This window comes from Pseudonaja textilis, chromosome 5 (assembly GCF_049901715.1).
Source record: "Pseudonaja textilis isolate UNSWEBS1 chromosome 5, rPseTex1.2, whole genome shotgun sequence".
In the NCBI taxonomy this organism is placed as follows: Eukaryota; Metazoa; Chordata; class Lepidosauria; order Squamata; family Elapidae; genus Pseudonaja; species Pseudonaja textilis.
In genome coordinates this window covers 61,908,258-61,935,875 of record NC_141994.1, presented here as the reverse complement: position 1 = coordinate 61,935,875, position 27,618 = coordinate 61,908,258, and the positions used below count along the sequence as shown (strand labels likewise).

Below are 27,618 nucleotides of genomic sequence, written 5' to 3'. Positions count from 1 at the left end.
CTTGTATTCCTGAATCAGTTATCATCCATATATGTATGTGCTGCTGTCGTGAAACATTTAAATCATGTAGTAGTTGCAGATTGCTCAAAAATGTTGCCTTTTCCTAAATGCAGAAATTTTATCTAAAACTCACCTAACCTTTCTCACTTCCCTGTGTTGCCAAAAGTATTGAAGGGCAGGCATTCAGAATAGGAAATCATTTTGTGTTTTGTGCAGTCCTGTCCTTACTTACCCAAATAAAGTGTTAGATCCAACATTCAATATCCTATTCCTAAACCCTTAAAATCTAATACTGGGACTTAGGGAAGAGATTGCCTTTTGCACACTTGCATAAAATGTGCAAATTTTGAAAATGCAAATGCAACTAATAATTTGGGACCCCAAGATTATTTTATTTTATTTTTTGTAAAGCTATATGCTTTCATTGTGAATTTCCAAATTCTGAAGTATTTGTATTCTGTAGTTTCATGTAATATTTGAAGGAGCTTTTTTCTTATTATTATTGTCTTTCTGTTTTGAGTGTTACAATGTTGAACTGATCTTGCTCCATTTTGTGTATTTCTTTTATTTTTGCCTTTGCTATTCCTTCCCCTCCCTCCCCATTTTTAAAGTCGATTTACATACCACACGCCTTGGCATTCAAGGGATCATATGCATCAAAGGTAGTGTCTCCATTCTCATTGACTGGCCATTGTTGCATGCATTCCTGTTATTAACCTACCAGCTCCATAGCCTCTATATCTCCTCTGCTTTCCCCTGCTTTCATTTATACTAATACAACCTGAGCTGTGCACGTATGCAGCAATTAACAATATCAACACATCAGATCATCTTCAAGTCCCAAAACATCAAGTCCACTTGAAGTGTATGTAATATCTTCATTGAAGATCCAGCTGGGAAAACTATTGATCTTAATCGCAGTTTTTGGAGGCACTCTACAAGGTGCTTACCTTGGTGGGTTGGATATTCGCCCTGTACCTAAAAGAGGGATTGATCTAAATATTACCACATATTATAGATTCTACCTCTGTTTTATTCTCACAGCAACTCTTGGTAGGTTAAACAGAGAGAAAAGGATAGGTTCAGAGTTAACCAGGGATTTGTCTTTAGATCTTCATGATCTTAACCATTTGGATTACCATTTGTCTGAAGTGGTGTAGGGTTTCCTGCCTAAGCAGGGGGTTGGAATAGAAGACCTCCAAGGTCCCTTCCAACTCTGTTATTCTATTCTAATCTTGTAGCCCAATCATTATACCATGTTGTGTCTTAATTGATGAGTATCCACTCTGTCCTTGTGTGGGTAAGAAAGACTTTTAAGAGGCATAGATCTTGACCTATGGGCACATAAGAAGCAATTATGGTTGTAGGTTTGAGTCGTGAAGGGGAAAAAATGAAATAAGCAGTCCATTAATTTGTTTATCTTATGCCACTTACATGAGCTATATATTCTTTCTAAGGTATTAATTTAACTATGGAACTGATTATCAGACTGACGTAGTAGAAGGCTTAAAGCAGCTTTCATCGAACTCCAAATGTATTGCAATTGGAGCTTCCCAAATTCTGGTGTTTTCTGATCCTAATTGGAGAAGGCTCACTTAAAGGGACACTGAAGAGATTTCTTGTTGTATGACATCTTTTCAGCTCTAATGAACTCTGGCGGTGACTTTAATGGTATTACTACTCTTCCTTCATCTTATCTGTTGAGGGATTCAGCTATAATGATCTAGCTCCATTGATTATTTTAAAATGATGTTAAAATGTGGGAAACTTGAAAAAAATAGCCTTTAGCTGCTTATATAAATGAAGATCTGCTGACTTAATATAAAAGGAGATATAGTAGGTGATCATAAGGCATATATTACAATTACATGGATATCTTTTTCTTAGACACAGGATTTTTTAAACTCATAACTATAACTACCTTGAAAATAAGTATGTGCATTAATCACTTACATGACATATTTTAGATGCCGGATTTTGTATTTTTAAAAAAAGATGAATTATAGCATTACAGGACAATTTATATAAATATATACATAACTAAGGTGTAATGCAGCTACTGCTGGTGTATCTTTTAGGACTCTTGTTAATGTGATTATATCTTTATTGACATGAAATTTTCCCTCAACTATTGGCCCGATTGGCAAAACTTTTCTAATAAAGGAGAATATTTGCAGCTTAGGGTTGAAATGAGGGGTCCTTGGTGCTCCCTGATGTTACCTAGTATGGGTAATGAAACATCTGCTAGAAAACAACCAAGATCATAGAGCCCCAAGGACCCCATTTTCTAGCCTACCTTCTTCCAAGTATTTTGGTTGAAGTTGTGTTGGAAGTTGATTTGTTTTAAATATTATGATGGAGAATTCAGTCCTTTTCCAGTGGTGTGGTTTCCAAGTGAATCACAAAATGCATAATACATCTCTTCTCATTATGTTGAGAGTGCGAGTCATTGGGTCATTCGAAGGGTTTTCGAAATGTGAATTGAATTGCGGATTACAAGTAGTCCTTAACTTACAAAATTTGCTTAGTGACCATTTGAAGTTACAACGGCACTAAAAAAAGTGACTTATGACCATTTTTCACACTTATTACCATTGCAGAATCCCCATGGTCACGTGGTTTATATTCGGATGCTCGATAACTGACTCATATTTATGATAGTTGTAATATCCTGGGGTCATGTGATCATTTTTTGCAACCTTCTGATAAGCAAAGTCAGTGGGGAAACTGGATTCACTTAACAACTGCAGTGATTTACTTAACAAATGTGATTTACAACAAATGCTGTAAAATAGGGCAAAACCCACTTAACAAATTTCTCACTTAGCAACATAAATTTTGGGCTCAATTGTGGTTGAATGTTGAGGACTACCTGTAAAGTCTTAGCAACAGCATTTAAAAATGCTCTTGGCCATACTTTGTTCAGATATATTTAGCCCAGTTCTTTAAATGTTTGCTCAACAGATCCATAAGGAATCATACCTAGGAATTCATAGGTAATAAGAACATGAATGAAATCAAGAGCATCTCTCGTGTATGTGACAGGCCATAAGGAGCATTAAGAAGAAAACAGTCATAACATGAAGCGCTATGTCAAAATCACTGCTTTGCATCTGGTTCAAGCCTCTTCCTTCCCCTCTTAGAACTCCACCAAAGCTCACCTGCTGCACCCTTAGCACCCACCCACCTGGGAGAACAACTTGCTTGCTGAACAGAAAGCACAGCAAGTGGCACAGTGCTCTAGAAAAGTAGGATGCTTCAATCCCAGAATCTAGGGACAAGTTTCAGCAAGGGGTTAGACTATGTTGTTATTTCTTGTTATTGCAGAAAGCCTACACGGAGGAGGAACTCAACGCCAAACTGACCAGGCGAGTACAGAAAGCTGCTCGTCGTCAAGCCAAACAAGAAGAACTGAAGAGGTTACACAGGGCCCAGGTACAGCTCTCCCTTCTCAGGAAAAAGCTTTTCGTGAATGTGTAAGAAAGAAAACTTCTTGGGCCTATATCTGCACTATGCATCAGAAAACATACTTCAGATTTATGAAATCCTTAAAAAAGTATACCTGTTTTATGAATTCCTTAAAGAAGATAGTAGTCATTCAAGTACAACTTGAAGTTTTGTTTCTCTCTGCTTACTTTAACGTTGGGCAGTATAGTATATTAGGGGTGCTACTGTAAAAGTCTTACAAAATCTGAGGTCCAAGAAGGGAAATAATAAATTACTGCATCATTGTATATAGCAAAGCTTTTCTTTCCAGCTGTGAATATTGTTCTGTGGCTGCATCTCCAAGTGTCACTGTGGTAAAAGCTAGGGAGGGAGAGGTATTCCTAACAGTTACTAGCCATAGATATGCACTTGACTACGTTGCAGTGGCCCTACAGAATCAACTGGGTAGGGTGTGTAGAAGTGGACTGCTAATGAGTATGTCTTTCTTTGCAATACTAGAAGGAGAAAATCTCATATATGCAAAGTGCATAGTCATTTGGACCATTGTTCTCCTTCCATAGATCATCCAAAGACAACTAGAGCAGGTTGAAGAGAAGCAAAGGCAGCTGGAGGAGAGGGGAGTTGCAGTGGAAAAAGCCCTCCGGGGTGAAGCAGGTACTTTCCAGCATTCAGTATTGTGTCTGTCCTTTTTAGGAAAAAAAATGTCAAATTCTCCTGCAAAAATATGCAATGACTTTTATGCTGTCTTTAGAAAAACTGGTTGCTTTCTAAGCTGCAAATAGTTTGATTCATCAGTCCTTTTAATATGTGAATGAAAATTCACCAGTTCCCTTTTCTGCAAAGTTGTGTTCATGGCAAGATAACACTGTGGAAAGGGATTTCGGCCCAAAACCTCTGTTTTTCAGCCTTTGGCCAATTCTTAATGTTTTCTAGAAAGTTGTGATGCACTTGCACTTCGTTTCGGGACTAAAACTTGCCATAGTAAGAAAAGCTCAGCTGTTTTCAGCAAGTGAAAGGGAGACAATGAAATCTGTCATGGTTTTAATTCATCATGTTGTGAGTTAAAACCAATAGCCTTGCAAGGGACCATCACAGAACAGCCCCAACCAATGCCACGTACTCTTTATTGATTTTTCACCAATCCAGTCTTCTCACCAAGATACATGGAACATACATTCATACAATGCATGAAATGATGTTCTGCATCATTTGTTCATAGAATGAGTTTGCACCCTTGGTGATTTGTTTTAGTGAGCATTTCCTGGAGTCAACATACCAGATAGAAAAAAGTAAAAGCTCACAAGAAACACAGCACTTCTATTTGAAATCTAATATTTCCCTTTTAAAAATATCAATTGTAATCTTCCCTCATCTGGTAGTTCCTCAGAAGTATTGGGATTAAGTTATATCAGCATTCTAGATTTTATGTCAAGCTATCTGGGAGTTGCCATTTGAACAGATCTGGAAGGCCCCAGATTAAGAAAATGAAAGCTTCTTGAGCAATATTAGTGATCACACCATCTGTAGCAGATGTCATCAAAGTGTGGTGACATTCTGTCACGCAGTAGGTTTCCCTGGACTTTGAGAATGGGGGGAAATTATAAATGAATATATTGTGGGCAAAAGAGAAAACATAGATCATGCTTCCCCTTTGCTTAGAATAAGGCCAAAATGATCTCTTAGTTCTCTAACAAGGAAACTATTACTTTGGGAAAAGAAAATAAGTGTAACAAAAGTTCTAAAAACTTAGAAAACCTTTATTGTCATATTTGAATGTTCTTACAAGGACATAATAAGAGTTAGTATTTGTCTGTCAAAATAGACTTGTTGCTATCATAGGCAGTCCCCAGGAAAATGAATGTTTGATTTAAGGACAACCCCTAAATACAAACATACAAACAGGCTGCCTGCTACTAAAAATGGTGGATGGATTGTCCTTCCTTGACCTGATCAGCTACTGAAGCTGCATGGTGCTTTCAGGAACTGCTGAAGCAATGTGCTTTTAATATATAGACGGTTTTCAATAGCTCCTGAAAGCATTTGTAGCTTCAGCCCTTTGCTGGCTTGAAGAAGGACAATTCCTTCCGCCATTTTTAGTAATTAGGCAGTCCTTTTGTACATATATGTAGAAACTTAAATACAAAACTCATTCCTAACCCAGAGACTGCCAGTACATTATCAGTGTACCAAGAACAGATAAAGTTGAACAAGGCATATAACCAAAACCAGAAGTGAAACCCCACTAGAATGAGTTACTGTACTGTACTGGCCTTGTTCTTGCTGTGGGATTTCATCTCATGCTTTCATTATAAAAAAAAACTGAAGTAACAAATATTTTTATATAAATATATTATATAGGTATTTTATAGAAATATTCAGTACGATTCAAATTTTAGAGATATAGCATTTTTTATCCAGCAATTGACTCTGGTTTAAATTTGTTCTGGAAAGGACAGAGGTTGATTTAAAAGATTATTGGGTGGTAGTCTTGTATCTATTCATTAAAAATTCTGAGGCCAAAGAAGTTACCAGACTCAATGGTCCTTTTGCATTCTGCACAATTATTTTTATATTTGGCAGCCAGATACCCTCCAATTCACCCACTTTTTAAAATATGGAAACAAAAGTAGAAGAGTGGTTCTGACATTCTTCTATATGAAGCTTACTTGTCTACTTATATTTGTTTGTAAGATAACTGTCATTTAGGCAGGTGATATGCAACATGCTAAGAATCTAATAGCTACTTTAAAACATAGGAGACATACACAGTTTGTAAAAGCTTATTTTGAAATTAAATGATCAATTTGTGAGAAAGGATCAATGTTTTCTAAAACAGCCAGATAATTTTCATAGGCCATTAGGACATATGTGGATTTAAAGCCTTTTTACATACAATGCATGTAGCAATCTCTGCATTATACTGGAAAGAGAGTTTCACAGACCTGGAGCAGAGAAAGATACACCCAAGGCTTGACCATCATAAGAGGTGAACATCTCCAGTTAATAGCAGGAATAGTTTTAGGAGGTTTTTCTCCTTCTAAATTGTATTGTCACAAAGGTACTTTTTTAAAGGACTTCCCACCAGTTAGTTAGAACTGAAGAAACTTGTTGGATGATGTTGGAAGAAATATCCTTCTGGGTTCAGTTCCAAGTGGGGAAAAAGCAATTGGAAATATGGAGGCTGTTTGGAAAGATGGTTTAATGGTGGACAGGATCACATGTCTTGGAGCTCCTGAGTGAAAAAGAGCAGAAATGCTGAGAGTCCCTGGGTTTTATGCCCTCTGTTGGGATTTGAATTTGAGATTGTTTTCTGATTGGTTGTCAGACTCCCATGGGGCCATGCAGGGCCAACTCTGTAGGCTGTCCTGAGTCCCAGGCTTGGTTGAGCCTTGCTGGATGATGATGTAATGAATGGCTTTGGGATTCTTATTATGGGTCTGCCTGAAGGAGGTAGGCCTTTGTTATGTAGAGTAGACTGGCCCAGACCTTAATGGCCCATTAGCAAAGATGTAGGGGCTGAGTTTCTGCCTCTCTGAGTTTCTACTTCTCTTTTAGGGGAAATATTCTGCCCTTTTAGTATATCCTAAAATATTTCATTTTTCTAGGAGAGGGGTGGGTTATAACTTCCAACAATGAGAAGTGAAATAACTTAACGAAAAATCAGTAAGTCCAATTGCCTTTTTTTAAAAAAGCACCTTTGGGACAAAATTGACCCAGACGACTGTGTAACTCCCCTTCTGAGAACCTTTCCTCCATAGACCTTACATTATATTGTAATCCCTTTACTATTTTCTAGAGACATTATCACCCATGCTTTTCTAAGGCAGGGATGAAGATACATTTAAAGACAGCCTATAGCTAATGCCTGCCTTTGTTAGTCCACTTTCCTGGTTCAGCAACAGGATGTGATAATTCAATCCATCTTTGTCCTTTCACGTGTAGATTTCTCTTATATAGCAGCCAATGCAGGTTAATCTTTTTGACTTGTTTCTTTTCTTTTTGGTTGGGCTGGTAAATAGGGCCAGGAGAGACTCAGCCATTTTGTAAAAGGAGAGATCATTAGCTCCCACATATTACATGCAGTGGTGGTGGGCTGGTAAGCAGAAGATCTTCACAGTTCCACTAGATGATCTCTAAAGTCCCTTCCAACTATGATTATCTGTTATATACAAAATGTGATGGGAGATAAAGAAAGTAGTGGCTGAGGAAAATATCCAGAGACTTGCCTTCCCCCAAAGCTTCGTTTTTGTGCCAGCCCATTGTTACTGTTAATTGTCTTTTCAACTCAGAATTAAGAATTTAAAATAGTTTTTTGCTACTAGTATTGAAAAAGAAAGAGAAATGGTTGATTCAGACTCTTCTGCTATCAAGTGGGACATAAGATTTCTAGATGTTCATGTCACTTCAATCTCAATAGTGACTTATCCTCAACTATTTACCATCTACAGATCTTCCCATGTGTATTTTTTTAATGTAGTTTGTCAGGTGAATGCACTTAGCAGTAATCCCTAGTGAGTGTCCCTGGTCTCTTAAGGACAATTAGATAGTCTTGCCAAAATACAATTGTGGAGTGATGTTAAGAGGAAGGACTTCTCTGTGGTATCCCCACATCTTTCAAAATTCTATCCCCAGAGATATGCCTAGTCCACTCGCTTCTGGCATTTAACATTCTATTCATTTTAAGTAACCTTTAGTGCCTATATTATACTGGTGGGTCAACCTAGACTTTTACTGTACTTCATTATAGTTTATTCTTGATACTGTTTTGTTGTTGTTGTATACTTCATAGAATGCAGTGGTATACTGCTTTTGAAGTAAATTACTGAAGAGCTGCATTCTCTCTCCTTTAATGACTAATTGTTAGTGTGGTCAGAGATGATGCTCTTCTGACACTGCATGATGGGAAGAAAAACTTTGCAAAACAGCCATCCTTCGTTGGCTGATTTTGTATGTTAAAATAACATCCTTGTGAAGTGGGTTGTTTCACTCTGGAGACACACCTAGACCCTCTAGTTATATTTCTGTTCATTATACCTTTGATATGGAGTCAAAATTGATTGGTAGCTAAGGTATTAAACTACAGAGACCCAGATATAGAAACTCATGGGTGACTTTGAATCAATCCCATTCTCTTACTTCACCTTGTCTCACAGAGTTGTTATTGTGGAGATGTAAAGAAAGGAAAACCTCTCTTCTGTATAAAGCACAAATTTGCACTCTGTATATTGTTTTCTGTGGATTGTGGAGTTCTCTGCATCAGGCAAAAATGTGTTATCTGTCAAGAGAAGTATAGTTTGTACAGTTTAGAGGTAGCCCAAGATACCTTGGCACTGGAGGAAAAAAAATCAAACTTCTTCCCAATGGCAAATCAACAATAATCAAGTAGCAAGTGTTTTAATGCCTTTTAATAGTGCTTACAAACATTGGCACTTGTCACAACTTCTCTCTGTGTGCTGTCTAAGAAAGTCATAAAGGAAAGTTTGGTACATCAGGCGTGTTATTGGTAATTTCTTACTAGAAATTGAATTTCAAATAATTAATATTATATGTCTTTTTCTTCTTTTTACAATCCATAAAGAGGGATGCTTTTAATAAATAAAAGTATTCACATAATTACTTTGCAAATATTTTTTAAAACCATTTTGACTCCTACGAAGCCCGACAACCACATTTTGCATCTAAAGGATGTTCTATTGGAAGAATTTTCCATTGGATCTCTCCATAGAACATAATTTTGGGGAGGAATATTTCTTTTTTATAGAAGAGACATGGCATCTCCTTAATGCCACTGAGTTTGAGATTTTGTGTTGTTATTACACCATTGCTCAATTCCAACAGTACTGGCCCGAACCTTTTAGTTCTGTGAACTGATCAAGAGGACTACATCAGATGGACTACGTTAATTATTATTTTGTGTATACAAAGTGATAGTTTGTTGAGGAAAGCTGTTACAGCATTGTTTAACAACTCAGAGTTACTTAGGATCTCATAAGCAAACTCCTGAATTCTACTGAGTCCTATTGGTGAATGTTCCTCTGAAGAATGCGTAAAATGTAAAAAATAGTTGCAAGAGGAAAACTTTGTACTTCTTTGGCTGCCTAGATAAAAACCGGCAATATGGCTGAACAACTGAAGGATCAAGGATGAAGTAAGAAAGTCATCCTTGAGGGGTCATTGGCGCTCTCTGAGTTTGGTTGTTTTCTTGCAGACATTTCAATATCCAAACTAGGTAATATCATCAGTGCTTGACTGAAGATGAAACAAGCAAACTCAGAGAATACCAAGGACCCCACATTTCAAACCTGAGCTACAAATATTCTCCTTTAAACTCATCCTTGCAACACTCAACAGTGTCCAGTCCAGCGGCATCCATGGGAGCAGACTGTATCAACAAGTCAAAGTAGTGGCCACAGCAGCATGATCAAAGCAACTTCCCCTTTGTACATAAGTATAGTGTCAACACATGTCCACAAAGGTGGAATTTCAACCATGCCACTATGCTTACCATCTTGACATTCTTGATCTCTCTCCTATGAACATAATTTTTCTCTCCTATGGACTTTGTTGAATGGAGAATACATATAACATACATTGAATTACTTCCTACTGGAAAATGTTTGCGGAACCTACTTTAATGCCGCCCCCCCCCCGCCCCCCCAATACCATGTAAGAAACAGGGGAGTGCTCATGCTGGAATAAACTTTACAAAACTTAGCTTGTTCCCTTTCTTTGCTTGGAAGTCCATCCCTGCCTGTCTTGCCTGCCTGTGTTTTTAGGGAATGTTACTTCCTTTCCTAGTCTTTTTAGTAGCTATCATATATATGTATGTGCATATGATGATTATAAAGATGCATGATTTATTATTGTCTCTCTCTCTCTCTCTCTCTCTCTCTCTCTCTCTCTCTCTCTGCCTTCTCATGTTTGCAATTTCTCTAATAGAATGCTTTGAAAACTGGGCAGGGAGTGGGGAGGGCAGGCGAGGGAGGGGGGGACTTGAACCAATAACTCTCTCTCTTCACCAATTCCTTGTTGTAGACTATTGGGGAGAGTCTTATTACAGTGACCTCATCGACTTGCATCTGGGTGGTATGTATGGCAGACCCTCTCTTCTGGCACTAACCTTGCTGACACCCTCTCCTGCTCCAGTTCCCCTGCACTGACTTCTCGCCACCCCAGCTCACAAGCAATGAGATGGAACCACCCAAGGCGAGGGCACAACCCCTTTTCCAGCTCAAAGGAAAGACTTCATTCTCTGGAGCAGTCCTTTCATTAGCAGGTTTTTGTTTCAGAGCTCAGTTTGGCTGGAAAGCACCAGACCGAGAAAGCAAATTATATCTGCCACGTGTACCTACCTTTTGCAACATGTGGAATTTTGTCTTGTCTGGACATATAGTACATGGTTTCTTCTTTTTTATTATTGTTTTCTATTCTTTCAAAATACAAGCCATCAAATGTTGTTTTGGAGTCAAGCAGGCTTTAAATCTAATGAATAAATGAGCAAACCATCAAGCTTGTTGCAGTAAAAAAGGAGGGATGGAAATAGATTAAGAGAAAGCTCCTTGTGAACCTCTAGAGTCGTGTTTCTCAAACTTAAACCACTTTAAGATGTTTGGACTTCAACTTCCAGGATTCCCTGACTAGCAGTTGTTATGCTTTCACTTCTTCCTTCAGAACCTTGGCCATCATTGCCAAGAATAATGGCAATAATATAAGATGTTGTTCAGCATTAACTGATGGCCACAGGTTGCTCACTCTTGCATTAGATATAGCAACAACATACAGAAGAGACCTCAAAACTGCAGAGAAGATGTGAAAACACACCAACGGCTTTGAATATTAAAACAGTTTTACAGATGGCCCTGGTTCAACTTTTTTCAAAGTGAAATCAGACTTGGCTTTCACGTCAATTTAAGCTGTCCCTCCCTGAAGAAGAATCTCACTGCTCAAAACGATCTGTCAGGAAACTGGTCCTTAGTTCATAATGTAAACATTTTTTTGTCCTAGGATTAATCATGTGTTTTTGGACTGTTACTTCTAGGAATTGTGGTTTTCTATTTTCATCCAGAACTGTGAGATCCATTCCTAGATATTTGCATAGTCCTAAGCATTGGGATATGATTAATTTAATTTAGACAAATTTATTCAATAACAAATTAATTAGAAATCCTATTCTTCTAGAAGCTTGATAGCATGACAGCCTATTTGGGAGGTTCAAATCTCTAAATCTCTTTTAACTCTTTGCATATGTAACAGTCATTAAATTGAAAAGGGGCCATGATAGTTTGCTATACTGCACATTTTACACTTAGGAAGTGCAAGATGGAAGTATTTCTCAATCTTAGGAACTTTACAATGTGTGGATTTGGCTGGTGGATTCTAGAAGCTGAAGTCCACACTTCATAAAGATGAGAAATATAGTTCTAGATGACTATATTATTCTCGAGCTGATGACTTTAAGAATGCAATTCATACTTTTGTTTTTGCATTCGGTTACTGTGAATTCCACTATATGTCATGAAGATACATCAAACTCCAGTTTCACCTATTCTTTCTTTAAAAATCTCAACAATCCTTTTTCCAAGGCTGTTAATCTTTTTCCATCCACCCTTGAAGCCTTGCTTCAAGAAAAAAGTGTGTTCATTTATGCTTCATTTACACTACAATTTTTTTAATGTATTTCGGGATTCAGTGGTTGCAAAAAAAACCCACCATGCATATTTCGCTCGTAGATTGTTTGAACCTTTCACATACATGCCGCCACATTCACAAACACTACAATTTATAGGGACTCAGTGTTAGTCCAAGGTATTTTGTTTTGTAAGACACAGGACAGAATAATGTCATGTATTTATTTATATTCAGGTTATATGGCTTCCTGCTTGCTAAACAATTCTGGGTGGCTAACAACACTAAAAACATCCAGAGATGCAAATAATAAAAATCCAACGAACAGTTTTTTTAAAAGCACACAGTATAAATACCTTCAGTGCCAAAGTAAAAATTCATCTCATTTATCTTAACACATAATGATCACTGACGTAGTATTCTGCTCCGTGGAAAGAGCCAAGTTTTCAGAGTCTTTCTAGAAAGTCTTGTGTCTATAGATGGAGCTGTAAAAGGGTTCATGCTAAGTTACACCTAGTAGGCTCTCCTTCCTGGCTGATGTTCCTCCTACTCTACTACTATTTCTGCTTCCTCTTCCTAATTCCTCCTGGAAAACAGTCTTCCTTTCACTTTTGCTAACTGATGGCTTTAAAAAATAGTCTTTGAAATAACGTAAAGGAACACTGTCATTTTTCATATAACAGCTCAAACTAAAAAAAAGAAAGAAAACCAGTCAAATTTGCTTTCCATAACCTGTGTCCTTTGGCTATCTGCATATCCCATTTTGGAAAATGGACTGTATGCAACACTACTACTTATTACTTCCTGCCTATTTTTGGAGTTATTTATATGGTGTTTCTTTCATTGAAATTATGCTAATAGAATGACACAATTCCCAGTTATTTCTCTTAAACCATGGCATAAACATTTACTTTTCAGCTATTTTTGAGATTTCAAAATCTAAATACCAAAAGGAAAAAATGGGTATTCCTTTAATTAAATGGCAGTATCCCTTTATATCAGTTTTTCTCAGCCTTGGCAGCTTTAAGACATATGGACTGTTGGCTGGGATATTCTGGGAGCTGAAGCCCACATCTCTTAAATTTGCCAAGCTTGAGAAACATTGCTTTAAATGCAATGCTATGTTAAGTGCAGAAAAGGAAAGTTGTGGCTTTCTAGTTGTAGTTCATGTTGTGTGACTGATGTTGATGCAATTACTTTGTCAGGGGGCTGCCAGAATGCTCACAAGTTGAATTGGAACTGAAACAGGAATTTCCAATTTAAAAATCCAATTAAAGTATCTACAGTAAACTTAGCAGCCTTAATTAATGTCTAATGAAGGGAGTCTTCAGTTACTATTGTGAAAATCTGTGCGATTAATGTTTCCCTCCAAAAGAAACCCTCAGAATGTGACTTCATCTGAACAACTTGGTCAGAAGTAAAGAATTCTGGAAGCTGTGCCCCAGTATATTTGCAAAGTGCTGTGTTGAGGAAAGCTGTTTAAATGTTAAGGGAGGGAATGTGAAGGCTCTAACATAATACCAATTTTAGCATATTTGTGATAAATCTTACTTAAAGATCGATTTTCTGAAATTAATTAGAAAAGGGAGTCTTCAAGGGTCCATAAAATGCATCAGTAATTGGATCACGAGAGCTATTTCCTCATCTGAACTTGCCAGAGACTGCCATCTTGCAAACTCCTCTCCTTATCCAGAGAGGTATTACAAAGAGTCTGTCTACTCGTGGAATCATCTTCATTCAGCCAAGGTCGTCAGCTTCACTTTTAGTGAAGTCATCTTCAGTTCACCATTTCTGCCCTGGAAGTCTGATGTTTCAGTGATGTTTTTATTTTGGATAATACCTGTATTGACAATTGATTCACCACTTAAGCAGTGGCAAAAGGGATATATCTAAGTTTATGTGGCAAGGGGGGGGGAGGGGAAATCACAATTTAAACAAGTGTTACAAGATCCAAACAAAAAAGGAAAATTAGTTTTACTTGATTTGAAATTGTATTTTGTAACTTGCTGTTTGGTTTGGATAAAGGACTGAGTGCTGCTGGGAAATAAAAAGCTCTTAATGTTAAAAGGACATAACCTGAGGTTTGGGTGGCATGGATATTTGTGGTATGATAAAGCCAAGATTAATGTGAATTTTAAAAAACCTTCATGTTAGACATGCCATATTGAGAATATGAAAGAGAGAAAATTCCAAACTGTGTCCAAAAACCTATTGTGGCTGTCAGCTTTAGGAGACGATAGAACTTGCTGAGATTGCCAAGTTAATTTGTTTGATTAGAGAAAAATAATATTTATTGCCAACTCAAAATCTGTTACAGATGTTTCACGTAAAACAGAAAAATGAGCTTTACGATTTATAGTTTTGATAATTAGATAGGATAGACCATAGAAAGGAGACATAATGCAACTTTGGAGAAAGAGGTAAATTTATAATTGTATTATTTATACCTGCTGTAAAGCTACTTCTTTATATCTTTGTTCTTCCTTTCCTATTTTTCTTTTTCTTTCTGTCTTGCACTTTTAACTTTATCTTTGATTACTTTCTTTTTATTTATTTTTTAATTCCTTACTCTATTCAAAGAGTATGGCTTAATTTGTCCACTTACCTTTTACCTTGTTGTTACAAATCAAGATGTTTGGAAGTGAATTTCATTAGATCTCTGCTGCAGGAGCTGCCCTGATCAGTGGTAGGTTTCTGGATACAGTAGAAGATGCTGGCTGTGAAGACCTGTACTGGCCCAAGGCCTGGGTATTGTAGAGATTGCCTTTTTCTGCTTGCCCTGTTCAAAAAGGAAGCACTTACTAACGATCCCCACCTACTAGGAGACACAGTGGGGAAAGCCCAGCGGTAGGAATTCTTTTAACAGCACCCATTAAAACAAGGGAGTTTCCCATCATGGCCTTCCAAAAGAGACAGTTGGGGATTAATTTTAACCAGCTGTGCTGCACCAAGTGAATTTTAATGTTAGTCTCCAATTTGGGGAACTAGATTTTGAAGTTTACTGTTTTAATTACAAGTATATTTTGTATTTTGTGCTATGTTTCATTTATAAGTTCTTTCAATCGAGTGTTGAGCTTTGAAAGCCAGTGAGATGTACAAGGTGTAACTACATTGGTTGATCAGCAAAACAGTGGAGATGAATGTTATGTAATTCACCTATTTAGCACTTTGTTTCAACCCATATCTGGAAGATGTGAAAGTAGGGAAGTTTACCTTATTGTGTAGCATTTGATAGAAAGGATCTTTTTAGGGTTGTGGGAGTCTTCACTGTTGGATTGGATAAGGAGTTGTCTGTGGTGACCTCAACAAGGCTTTTTCTGCAAAATTTAATTATTTGGCAAATCATCCAAGGGATAGTCAAGGTACAAGGTTTTACAACTGTAATTAAAAATAAGACTTGGCATACCACGTAGATCTTTGATATGTGTTGTATGACCTGTATACCAGTTAGCAAGTTAGACGTTCATTTTATACATACTTTTTAAGGATTAGGTTAGATAGGAAACACTTTGTAGTAGTCAAAGTATGATGTCTTCATGCACAGTTTACTGTTGCTAGTTCAAAAATAGTCATAGTTGGTTCAGTATGTGTTATTGTGCAAACGCTTTCTTTGTTTCTGTTGCTATCTGTCAATCTAGACTAGAGGCTGTGAAAGTTCAAGAGAATATTCCCATGCTGCTTTGTTGATGCAAACCTAATTAATTAGAGCTGTAAAATTCCAATAGCTTGAAATAGATACCCAATCTGGGATCTTGAGAGAGAATTCAAAATTAAAACTTGTTCTTCGAGGTTTATTTTGTTATTTAAATAATACACAGATTGTTCTTGTTGACATGCATCTCCATGTCTGATTTCTTCAAACAACAACAAAAAAGCACTTTGGGGACATTTGAGCTAGTTATTTTATGATTATATATCTCTAGATATACTGTAGATACCAGCAGTAGAATTTCTTCAAATATGATTAAGTTCAGAAAATGTATACTTTGTAAAATATTTATGCAACTACCATACTGTACCCTCCTTTCCTCTGATTAAACATTTCCATACTTGATATAAATGTTTCTTCTGTCTATGAAAATTGGTTTATCCCCACCCTGTTTGCAGACTGGTGTTTCTTTCTTTAATTTTGACCTGTCCTGTGTGTTTCTGTTCTAGTTCTGTGATGGTCCCTTCTAAAAGACCTTCCCTTCCCAAATTGTATAGTTCTTCAAAATGGAAAACATGACTCTTACTCTTCCATTTTGAGTATGTGTAACTGGCTTCTACTGAATGCTTTCAAAGGAATGTGATGGTTCTTCTTCATTTCACAGTAGTTTCACTACAGTTCATCTGCTGTAATCCTTACGTCACAAATCTTTCTATAAGACTTTGCCTCTTTACATATAAACTCATGTAGTTGTTCCTGAGGATCCTCCCAGAGTTTTTCCTCTTCAGCATGTATTATTGTTCTGGGACTGTCATGCCTAGTAAACACCACTGATACTAGATAATCTATTCTGGAAACATTTAGAGCAGAGCTGTCAAACTCGCGGCCTGCAGACCGGATGCATCAAGCGCTGGCCATGCCCATGCCCAGTTTAGTGAAGGGGGGGAAAGTCCCGATACATCACGTGATGCCACCGTGACAACATGAGTTTGACACCCTTGATTTAGAGTGTATCTTGAATTCTTCATGATGTTGGGTAGACCTTTCTAGTCAACATAGCTAGATAGGAAATGATTGGATTTGTCTAAACAACAGCTGGGATCTAAAGTTGATTCAGAATATTGAACAGTGAGAAATATGCCTCCTCCTATCTCTTCAGACGGAGAGATTCCGTGCCTCTCTCAGAAGGAATGTTTGTTTACTGGTCTTGGTTCCATGCAAATTTTTCCTTTACAAATACATTACAGATCAATGGAGTATATTCCATAGTTTTCTGCATTCTCTTTCTATTTGAATCCCTAAAGTCTAAAATTATAGCTATTTGAAGCCCTACTTATGTTTCACATGAAATTCAAAAGGGGGAAATATCTGTGCTTAGTAATAAACATTGTTCAATTTATAATAATATTATTAGTTAACAAGTTGTAGCCAAAGATTATTTTCTGTGATTATAGATATTTCAGGCAAAAGGATAAATTTTTGACTTTAACTCCAAAATATTTAACATAAGGGATACATAATCTTGGTCAATCTGCTTTAGAAAAATTGGGTAGTTGGTCCTTCTTTATATACCTTTGTTTTCTAAATATTATACATTTCCTATCCTTGACCTGTTTTTGTGGGGGAGTCTCATCCCAACACAAAGCCAACTGTAAAAGTGGCCTTTCAAACATATTTTGTAATCCTGCTTTCTTAGAAACTTAATATTGCTCAGCAACCTCTTAGTACTACCTTCTCTTTATATCCATAAAGTGTAATATTGTGTGAAAAATCTACATGCACAAAACATGTCTTGGCAATTTTTCTTTCTCCTGGTAATGTTCGTGGCTCTTGCTGATTTCATTTCCAATGCCCCAGTCTGTTCTCTTCCATCAGTGTTGACAAGGGATGTTTCATTTGTAGACTGTTCTCCTTGTTTCTGAGTCTCCATTTTTTGTATTATTTTTTTCTTTCCTATTTTCTTCTGGTTGGTTGCTTCCTTTCTTTCTCACTCTTGTGCTTTTTTTTTTTTTTGTCCTTTTGCTTGTCTGTTTATTTTCACCCTGTTTCTCCTCCTTTTTCTCTCCACTTCCGATATCCTCTTCCTGTCCCTTCTTCCTCTCCCATTTTTGGTCCTATTGAAGTTGAGCCCAATGCCGGGACACCACGCCGTAGACCTCTCTCCTTCTGTCCTTGCTGTGCCCATGAAGGTAACGTACGTTCTTGCATTCCCTCCATCCACGTTCCAAACTGCAGTTGAATTTATATAGGGACACTGGTCAACATGTGACAGTTTAAGTGCTTAACAAAACTTCTCCTTTCTTTCCTTCTTACTCAGTGATGCCTTCACTATAAAACGTATTGCAAAATGTCCCTGATAATATTGTAAAATTACAATATTCCTTTTTTAGATGTGAACTGTGAGGGTGACTATAATACTCCAGGCTATCTAAGCTCTTTCTTTGGGGTGGTAATAGTGCAATACAGCAAAGTTCCTGTTTGGCATGCTAGATATCCCAAAGAAGTTCTTGGAAAATAGAGGAGAAACCAAAATCCTTGTAAAATTAATGGGAAAAAGGAAATACTGTAGTTTGGCTTGGTTTGGTTTTTTGCAACTGATTTCCCTTGATTTCCCTCAAAGTTGAATGGTCAACCTCCTGACTTATGTGATATAGTTTGATTTCCTGAAGTCCATATCTTGCTCAGCATTTTCTCCACTTTATCTCATGTGGACCCAATATCCATTGTAGCGTTTCCATTTCCCAAGGCATGGGGCAAAAGGGTGGAATGTGACTGTCGTGTGTAACTTATGCTAACCACTGTATCTGCTTTTCATGGTGGACTTTCATCGACTGTACATGTTTCTTCCCCACCTCCACCTTCTCCTTCTGCTCATTGGCTTTTACAAAATAAGTCAAATAAAAATTTCCATAGGTCAGTAATAACACATATTTGGCTATTTTGTTTAGGAATTTTTCTTGGATGTATCCTCTCAGTGGAAAGAGTGGGGAGGATTTCCAACGCTTTTCATGGCTCCACCATTCTGGTCATTTGCATGTATAAGCTTTTCTTTTTCTCTCTCCTTCCATCATGGCTATAAGGGCACTTGTGCAGAGATGCTCAGAAAAGCATGCTTGGACTGAGCAATGGACAGGTATTGCCACTTGCAACATGAAACTCGTAATGCATTAGGATGAAGGGTTCATACGGTTTCTGTTCTCCTAATTCATAGAGGTTTTAGTGGTTTGACGGAGGAAAAAGCACAGGATGTCAGGCGACTGGAAGTAAGAATGCTACCAAGAACCAATTGGTTCAGTTCAACAGTGAGGTTCATGTGACAGTGAGATTCCTGAAACAGTGTCTAGTTTCAGGAACAATTGTATTTTCAGATGCTAGAAATATATTTTGTTATAGAAACCAGCTGCTGCATAATGTGTCCTAATAATATAATCAAACAATGGGAAAAAAAACCTGTTCCATTCAGTTGGAATTAGAAAACTGCACATAGAATCCAAATTGATTATGACTTCAGCAATTTTATACTATATTGATAAAATTCTGGGGAAACACTCTTCGGTTAGGATCTACCTTGTTAGTTGATTATTTCACTTCCAGTATTTCTTCTTGGCCTTTAAATGTAACCGTGCGCTGTTGAAGGCCCTGCAATTTTAAATATACAAAACACCTTTGGATATAGTTGTTTTTAAACTTTTCATTTTACTGTCTGTGAATTTTACAAATGGCAGTTGCAAAACAACTGGTTTGTCAGTTCAGGAAAGTTTGGATAGATTCACATTAAGAGAAAAGGCTTATCCTTTGGATGTATGAGGGTTTGGGAAACTTTTGTTGATGGTCTTTCCATTTGCTAATTTTCTGAATGTTTCTAGGTCAATTTAGCCAATAGAGGCAAGTCCTTCATAATCAGAATTGCTTAGAATCGCTTGTTTGTATTTGAATTGTTATTGTCTGTAATGAACTGCCACTATATATGATACATTGGTTGTGGATGCAGCTAATTTGCACAAACATAATGTGCCATTTAATCTGCCCTCAGAGATGGTTGTTGGACCTACTACTAGAAAATACATCTAGAAATTATTGTGATAGAAATCAGGAAGTGATTGCTTTTAGTCATCAATGTAATGTACAGGCCATGTCAACAAAGATATTTTAAATCAGCTGTGACACAAGGAAGTGTGCTGAGTTTGTACAGTGATCTATCTGTTACTCACTCTGTAGCTATGTGTCAAGTTGTGTTCTGAGTTATGAGAATGGGTGAGAGACTAACATGCTTTTGAATATCCAGATCACCTAATATCCGTTATTCAAAGCTAGGCTGCTTGAAGATCTGAAATTACACAAATTAAGAAATACAACACAGTACCGAACAGAGCATTGCCATTTTGGCTATTTATTCTGGGGGGTGGGAGGCCTACCATCTAAGGAAGAATCTAGATGAATGCATAGATCCAGGGGAAGGTTTGGGTTTTGTTTTGTTTTGACTGTGTGTTAAAGGCAAACTAACAAACCAACCTGTTGGGAGCGCTCTGGCAGCATCTCGCTCAGCTTTCTTTGCACATTTTGCCCCCCTCCATTTTTGTCCCTGCCTGACTGTTGAGCTTGTGAAAATAGCAGAGCTTGTATCTGAGAGCTGACTCCAACATTTCTCTTGGCAGGCATGGGGAAGAAGGATGACCCTAAACTGATGCAAGAGTGGTTCAAGCTGGTGCAAGAAAAGAACTCCCTGGTGCGCTATGAATCAGAGCTGATGATATTGTGAGTAAGCATTCTATACTTTGTGCCCCAACACAGAAAAGTAACAAATAGGTTGTAGCACCAATATGACTGCGGTTACGGATGCACTGCTTTCTGATAATCGTGACAAGAAAAAGTGGAAAATTGCTTTAAAGATGACTTGAATAAATGAAACATGAAAAGACGAATGTGATGAATGAAAGGTGAATGAAAAAGTCAGAATAGATGGTACTGTGTTAGATGAGTTGCTGAGTCCATGATAGACAGCTTCCACAGTTCTAGACTGCGATTCCTGCATTACACCCATGCAAAATTCTGATTGTTCAAAACTGCTGATCCTTAACTGGAATAACTCTACAGCCGATTGATATGACAGTGTGGACTGTTTGGATTGTACAGAAATCATGATTTGGAATGCCCTTCTCGTTAATAAAGAATAAAATAAAAAAAATCAGCCCAGCTGGCAGATTCTGTCATAGATTTATTTTCTTTCTTTCTTTCTTTTTTTTGCTGTGCTTATTATATCTTTCTAGACCAGGGGTGTCAAACTCGATTTCATTGAGGGCCACATGTGTTTGACCTCCAGGGGGCCACGGGTGTGTGTGGCCAGCTCGATACTTGTGCCAGGGGCACCTGTGGTGGCCTGAGCGCTCTGCCAGTGAAAACAGGCTCCTGAGCTCCATTTTGGCTGCGACAGTCTCCTGCAACCCCATGCCAGCAACAATGAGCTCCATTTTTGCTGGCAAAGGCACTGTGGCTCAGTCCTTTGCTGTTTCCAGGACAGCCCCGCGGGCCAGATCTAAGCATCCCACAGGCCGATCTGGCCCCCCAGGCCTTGAGTTTGACACCCCTCTTCTAGACTACATAAAACTAGAATTCCCCGCCTAGAATTTTCAATGGGAGCACCATCTTAGTATCCTTTTGTTCTTCTATCAATGTACATCAGGAAAAGTACAAAACTTCTGATGTTGAAATATCCCACTTGGGTGTTTACCTGATCCCCTTACATTAGAGAATAGCTTTGCCCAGTCCTCCTTTGTAATCTGTGGAAGGGAATTGACCATTTTATTTAATTAAAGCTTATTTGGGTTCATGCACTCGTGAAGTTTCTTTGATCCTGGAAATTATGTCATGCCACAAAAATAGCATAGATGTTAAAACTGAAGGGTGTCACTATTGTTGAAAGCTTGCTTGACTGTTAATCCTTTAAAAGAGAGAGAAAATATTGGAATATGTCATTTCCTAAGCATCCTAGAGTTAGTCATAGCAGAGGTTCCTGCTGAAGTGACTAATAATTAATGATTCTCCATCTTTCTCTTCAGTGCACGTGAGTTAGAACTAGAGGACAGGCAGAGCCGGCTACAGCAAGAGCTTCGAGAGAGGATGGCAGTGGAAGGTAAGCCTGGTAGGGAGTTTCCTGTTCTCAGTAGAAACGAGATGTTCCAAATCCTTAGGGATATCTTGTCTTGACAAGTTTACTACTTTCCCTCTATCCAGATCAGCTAAAGACAGATGAAGAACTCTCAGAGGAGAAGAAGATCTTGAATGAAATGCTAGAGGTGGTGGAGCAGAGAGATTCTCTTGTGGCCCTACTTGAAGAACAGCGCCTTCGAGAGAAGGAGGAAGACAAGGATTTAGAAGCAGTTATGCTGTCCAAAGGCTTCAACTTGAACTGGTCCTGAGTGCATTCACCATGACTGGGTTGCTGATCTGCGCTGTCCATTTGGCATATGCCAAATTAGATGGAGCTTCCTGGTTAGAGGAGATAACTTGGAGCAGGAATTGCTTCAGGAATCTTCCAGCAGCTAAGTGCTTGAGCCAGGAGCTTTTTGCTAAGCGGGCTGCTTGTAAGGATTCAGAGACCTGTGTGAGGCTACAGAGCCGAGAACGAAGTCGTGATCTGAGATTGCGTGCCTTCCTTGAGGACCTGTGCAAGAGGTCAATGTCTTTTTTTGTGCGTGCGTGTGATCTCCGAGAAAGACTTAAAAATGAAAACATTTTGTGTGATTTTTTTTTAAAAAAAAGACGTTTAGCCAATTTAGGTGGGCCACAACCTGTTCATTTCATATTTACCCAACCTGTGGTATTAATGGATTTGTTCATTTAAATAACAAAGGAAAGGGGTGTCTAATTAATCTTCTGAAAGGTCACCTTGTAGCAGCCTTTGGAAGAGCAAACCACTCACAAAGCACACTGTGTATATGCTCTTCTCACCAAAGAAATCCGAAACTGCCACTGTGGTCTAAGTATGGAGGAACATCTGTACCCAAATGCTGGCAGGGAAACTTGGAACACTAAGAACTTGAAACGTGGTTTCTTGTGATTTATGGAACAAACACAGGGACAGAGGCAGACTTTTTCCACACACACCCTTCTCTGCAATCTCCACAAGTTGCCATTGTTCCAAGCAGATCCACCATGCAAACATTTTCCTTTCAGCCACGAAGTGCTCCAGACTGAAAGAACCAGTTTTCCTGTTTTCTGATGACCTTAGACTGCTCTATGACCATTTAGACACTGGAAAGTGCTCGCGTTCAAAAGATGAGTTCATTCTGAGGCATTTGGAGGGAATCCCTTGGGGGCAATTCTCCAGCTTCAAACTTTCCAAGAGTTCAGTAGGTTTTTGATTCTTTGTGATTTGGGGAATATATTTTTCCTTTTTTTTTTTTTTTTGCACGTCAGAAATGAAGCAGAAGACCTATCCTGGCCCTTTAGTCACTTTAGATCCTTTAATGTCTATTAACTTATTTTTTAATACTTGAAAGAAAAATTGGTTTTGTACCTTTTTAAGAAGTGAACAGATGAGTGTGTGGTATATCTGTGTGCCAGCCCAACCTTTCCATCTTTGTGTGTTTAATGCTTTCCCCTCTTCCCTGTATCTATTTATTAGAGTCATTATTAATGATATTACTGTTACACAGTACATTTGATCTGAAAGAAAGATGCTTTTAAATTCCAGACTATTGATTCTGATTTGGGCTTCTTTATATTTAAGGGGAGGACCTGGGAAGTACGTGGGAAGAATTCCCACACAGTATTTTCTTGTACTCTCAAGGGAAAGTTTAGGAGGAAAGAGCAGTGGATTTATTCCCTATACTTCAAAAGGGCCCCCTCTCTTCTCTGAGTATTGGTAAATATACTATGTTATTTACTGTTGTAAGAGGCTTGTAACTAGAATGGCACTGGCGCTTCTCTTCATGTAATCAACCAATAACAGTGGGCCTCACAAAGTCCAAGGGAAGGATTAACACCAATTTCGGTGTTTTTTTCTCCAGTGTCCCATTTCTGGTTTGTTTAGGAAGGGAGTGGGTGATTTTCCCCCAGTGTAAAAGCAAAAGGGACAAGAAATAGACTCATGTTTAACACCAGGTCTGAGATTCCATAAGCACATATTTTTAACCATGTTTCTCCAAGGTGCTGGCCTGCAACTTGCAGAATTTTCCATTACCAATGCACTGTGTTGGGGGGAGAAAACGCCAGTCTCTGAAATAATTGCATCTTAATTTACTAGACTGAACAGAGAGAAAGGGGTTCCAATGCTGTACTTATGCCAAGAAGGAAAGTTTCCAGCAAATTTTGCTTCGGCATTGCAACAATGTGAGAAGATATTCCTGCTGCTATGGCTATAAAAGCTTCCCAGAATTTTTTAGCCAGATGTTGGTTAATTGAAACAAGGATTTCCTTTCTGGTGTTGGCTACACCTACCTCTGAAAGGGACTGTACCTCTTTTTGTCTTGAAAGAAGCCTTAATTTTTACTTTTTTAGAAGAATATGGCTGCTGCCTTTTACCATTTATCAATAGAGAGTTTCTTTCCATGAAATACTTTGATGTGTATGTGTTCAAAAGCAACATCCTAGCAGCTGTGTTTTAGACAGTGCCTAGAAAGATGGGTTTTTTTCCAGGAGACTGAACAGGTATTGTTTTCTAAGTATGTATGGTAATTGCTGCTTTAGGCCAGCAAGCAATTCTGGCCACCTTAAATATCTTCATACCCAGTTACTTCAATTCCCAGAATTGGACTTCAATTCCCAGAATTCCCCAGCCAATTCTGGAAGCTAATTCTTAAAGTTACCAAGCCTGGACATCCCTGATCTACTCCATGTGATTGGAAGGAGGACAGACATTGTTTCTTTAATAGCTTTGTAAAAGAGGGAAGCTGCAACACAGTTGATCATGTGGCTTCCTTTAAAAAGGCACTGTTGTCCTATCCTCCTTTCTACCTGGCTACCTACCACAGCTGCCTGCCATTAAATTTCTACAAGTATCCCCCTCTACCACCCCGTTACAGCAACAAATGACAGGCAAAATCCTACTTCTGAAATTCTGTCTCACCTAATAAATTGGAAACAAATACAAATTGTTTACCCAAAGGTGCTTTTTCAAGAGGCAACTGGACTTTCTGATTTTTCTTTGAAGACTTTTCGTTTCTCATCCAAGAAGCTTCTTCAGCTTCAGAGCTGCGAAATGTCTTCAAAGAAAAACCAGAAAGTCCAATTGCCTCTTGAAAAAGCACCTTTGGGACAACCATGACCTGGATGACTGAGAATCTCCATAGACACAAATTGTTTACATATGTAAAAAAAAGAAAAGAAAATCCTATTTAATGTTAAACTCCTTTCCTTAGCTGTTGGGTTAAATTGATAATGACCATGGCCATTGTTAAGAGTTTAATGTGCATCGTTTCCCGTCTACAGATAGTAGTAAGAAGGGAGATTTGATACATCATATTATTTTTGGAATTTTGTTTTAATGTCATCAGTAGGAAGATTCCAGACAAACCTGTTTTTCAGCTTCATTATTTTCTAACCAAAATTTGACACTAATGAAAGAAATTCATTCCATTCATTCCATTCCACAAACAAAACTCTACTAGCTTTTTAGGACCTTGAAATAATATTGTGAATTGAAGAATTCATCCTGTGCTAATAGTTATTATCGTTTCCTGTGAGGATCTCTGTACAAATCCCCACGGAAGAGGAAAAGTCAGATTTGAAACATGGTTGTGTGATGATAGGTGTACACAGAGAAAGCTGCCCTTATATTGTATTTTGGTGATTAAAGCTGCACTACAAACACAGTTCCTCCTAGTTCAGGCAAATTCAGATAAGGAGCCACGGTAGCAGCATGTCTCTTTTATTACATTTTAGCCAAATCAAAATCCCCTTCAGGAATGCCAAAGAATGTCTTTCAACATCTCAATCACAAATGTCCACTTCCAGCATTCATGTTGCCTTGATATCTAAGAACGGATATCAAAGCCAAACAAAGAGAACATCCAAGGACAAAACATTGTGTTTAGAGCTTTTCACAGAAACAGGTACTTCTTTAATATTATGAGTCCTTAGTAAGTCCATTCCTTCAGCGTTTCATTTCCATTCCAGCTCTTCCCAAATGGCCATGTTACCTGAGGCATCTTTATTCCTCCATGAATTGATAATTGCTTTTTTTGATCTCCACCAACCATTCATGCAACAATAAAACCATGAAACAAAAGATGATTATCCCCATAAGGCAAAATTATGAATGTTTTAAATTATCTTTATGGTCACAGCTGCAAAATGAGGAAATTAAGCTATTTTGGAAGTAATACACATGGTGGATGCATCTTTGCAATGAGTTGAATTTTGATGAAATGGTTTTTGAGCACTTGATAACCATATTTAAATTGTATTTATTGGTAGGAAAGCCTGCAGAAAAAGTAGAAATATTATAAACTCTCAAAAAACAATGAGAAGAGGCAGAACGTTGCTGGAAGAAGGGGATGTCTTTAGAAAAGTTCAAATCACACTTTTGAAAAGCTGATGGTAATTACTACACATGCCACGTGCTGAACATAACAGGGGATTGGAAAGGCAGAAATACATAGCACCCAGATGTTTCACACCAAGTAAGATTGTAAAGCAAATAGGGTGCATAATCTCCTGGGTTAAAGTAGGAAGAGATTTTTAAAAGACTTTTCATGGGCCAGATTCCTGATATCTAGGAAGAAGAAAAGAAAATACTACTTTCAGGTCTTGATATGATATGAATGAGAATGGAAATCATTTCCTCATTTTTTTTTTATTTTTTTTTTGCCTTTAGCTGCTATATCTTGGCACCTATTCAGATGAAAGAGACACTGAATGGTTCAGTGTTTCTCAACCTTGGCAAGTTTAAGAGGCGTGGACTTCAACTCCAGAATTCCCCACTGGTGGCTAATAAGAATCAAGGCTGTCATGATTCTTATAAGAATTTACAGGAATTATAAGAATTAGAACCTACTGCATTCAGTAAACCAATAGAAATCAGGCTTTACTTTTTGGGAAATCCTTTTTTTTTTTTTAATTAATTTTTGTGACAAGAAAAGAATCACCCTCACTCTTACTAATTATGTTTCTTCCTCTTTGGCTGTGGGTATCATGAGGGAAGAATTGACTCTAGCCTAAGTGAGGATGGAATAGCTTCATCTCTTCAATCTCAGCTCTAACCCAGTTCTGGAGATTCAAGACCTTTCTTTCATTCAAGATTTCCACGGTTAAGACACAGCTTGCCCCAGGAACCTTAATCAGTTTGACACTCGTAGCATTTCCTGTAATGTTTTGCACTCACCAAGCTTATCATTTGACTGAATTATCAGGGAGTTTAGTTTGTTTTAAACATGGCATCTTGCCTTCTTTAAGACAAGTAGCAAGCATACATGTTGTGCCCTCTGGCTTTTTAACCTTTTTTATAGTACATACCATTCAGGAGCTTTTTAGAGTTACCCGCAGTGATGTTTAGAGTTGCATGATCTCCTGGTGCAAACAGAAAAAAAAAAAGTTGTCACTCTCTTTATATGGATTTAAGACAATGTATTCAACAGTATGTTTACATTTGGCTTCTCTTCAGAGATAACTGTTGTATTCATTTTCCATCCTCTTCTGTAAGGAAAATGAAAATGCTGTGAGTTTGGGAGTGTTTGCAATAAAAAGAAAACAAAACCCCCAGGAACAGCCTATTATTAAGAGGAAACAAAATTTTTATGCACCATAAAAGAATAAAAGTATTCCCTAACACAGATAATCCTCGACTTATGACCATGATTGAGTCCACCATTTCTGTTGCTAAGTGAAACATTTGTTAAGTGAATTTTGTCCCATTTTATGACTTTTCCTGCTGCCGTTGTTAAATGAATCACTGCAGT

The 27,618-nt window shown here is 37.8% G+C and overlaps 1 protein-coding gene across 31 annotated transcripts in view; it reads left to right on the top strand.

Annotated features, from left to right (window-relative positions):
- MICAL3 (microtubule associated monooxygenase, calponin and LIM domain containing 3) overlaps positions 1-27,418 on the top strand; it is a 209,342-nt gene extending 181,924 nt beyond the window's left edge. For 21 of the 31 annotated variants that reach the window (XM_087935087.1, XM_087935116.1, XM_087935114.1 and 18 more), the window contains 8 exons: positions 612-662; positions 3,328-3,435; positions 4,008-4,101; positions 10,483-10,533; positions 17,845-17,910; positions 20,377-20,476; positions 21,778-21,851; positions 21,953-27,418. In XM_087935087.1, the coding sequence (XP_087791213.1) occupies positions 612-662; positions 3,328-3,435; positions 4,008-4,101; positions 10,483-10,533; positions 17,845-17,910; positions 20,377-20,476; positions 21,778-21,851; positions 21,953-22,137 (729 nt within the window). In that variant the 3' untranslated portion in view covers positions 22,138-27,418. The remainder of the gene's footprint in view (positions 1-611; positions 663-3,327; positions 3,436-4,007; positions 4,102-10,482; positions 10,534-17,844; positions 17,911-20,376; positions 20,477-21,777; positions 21,852-21,952) is intronic. The other 10 variants (XM_087935104.1, XM_087935101.1, XM_087935105.1 and 7 more) reach the window with 7 other exon arrangements.
- Positions 27,419-27,618: the final 200 nt, after the last annotated feature.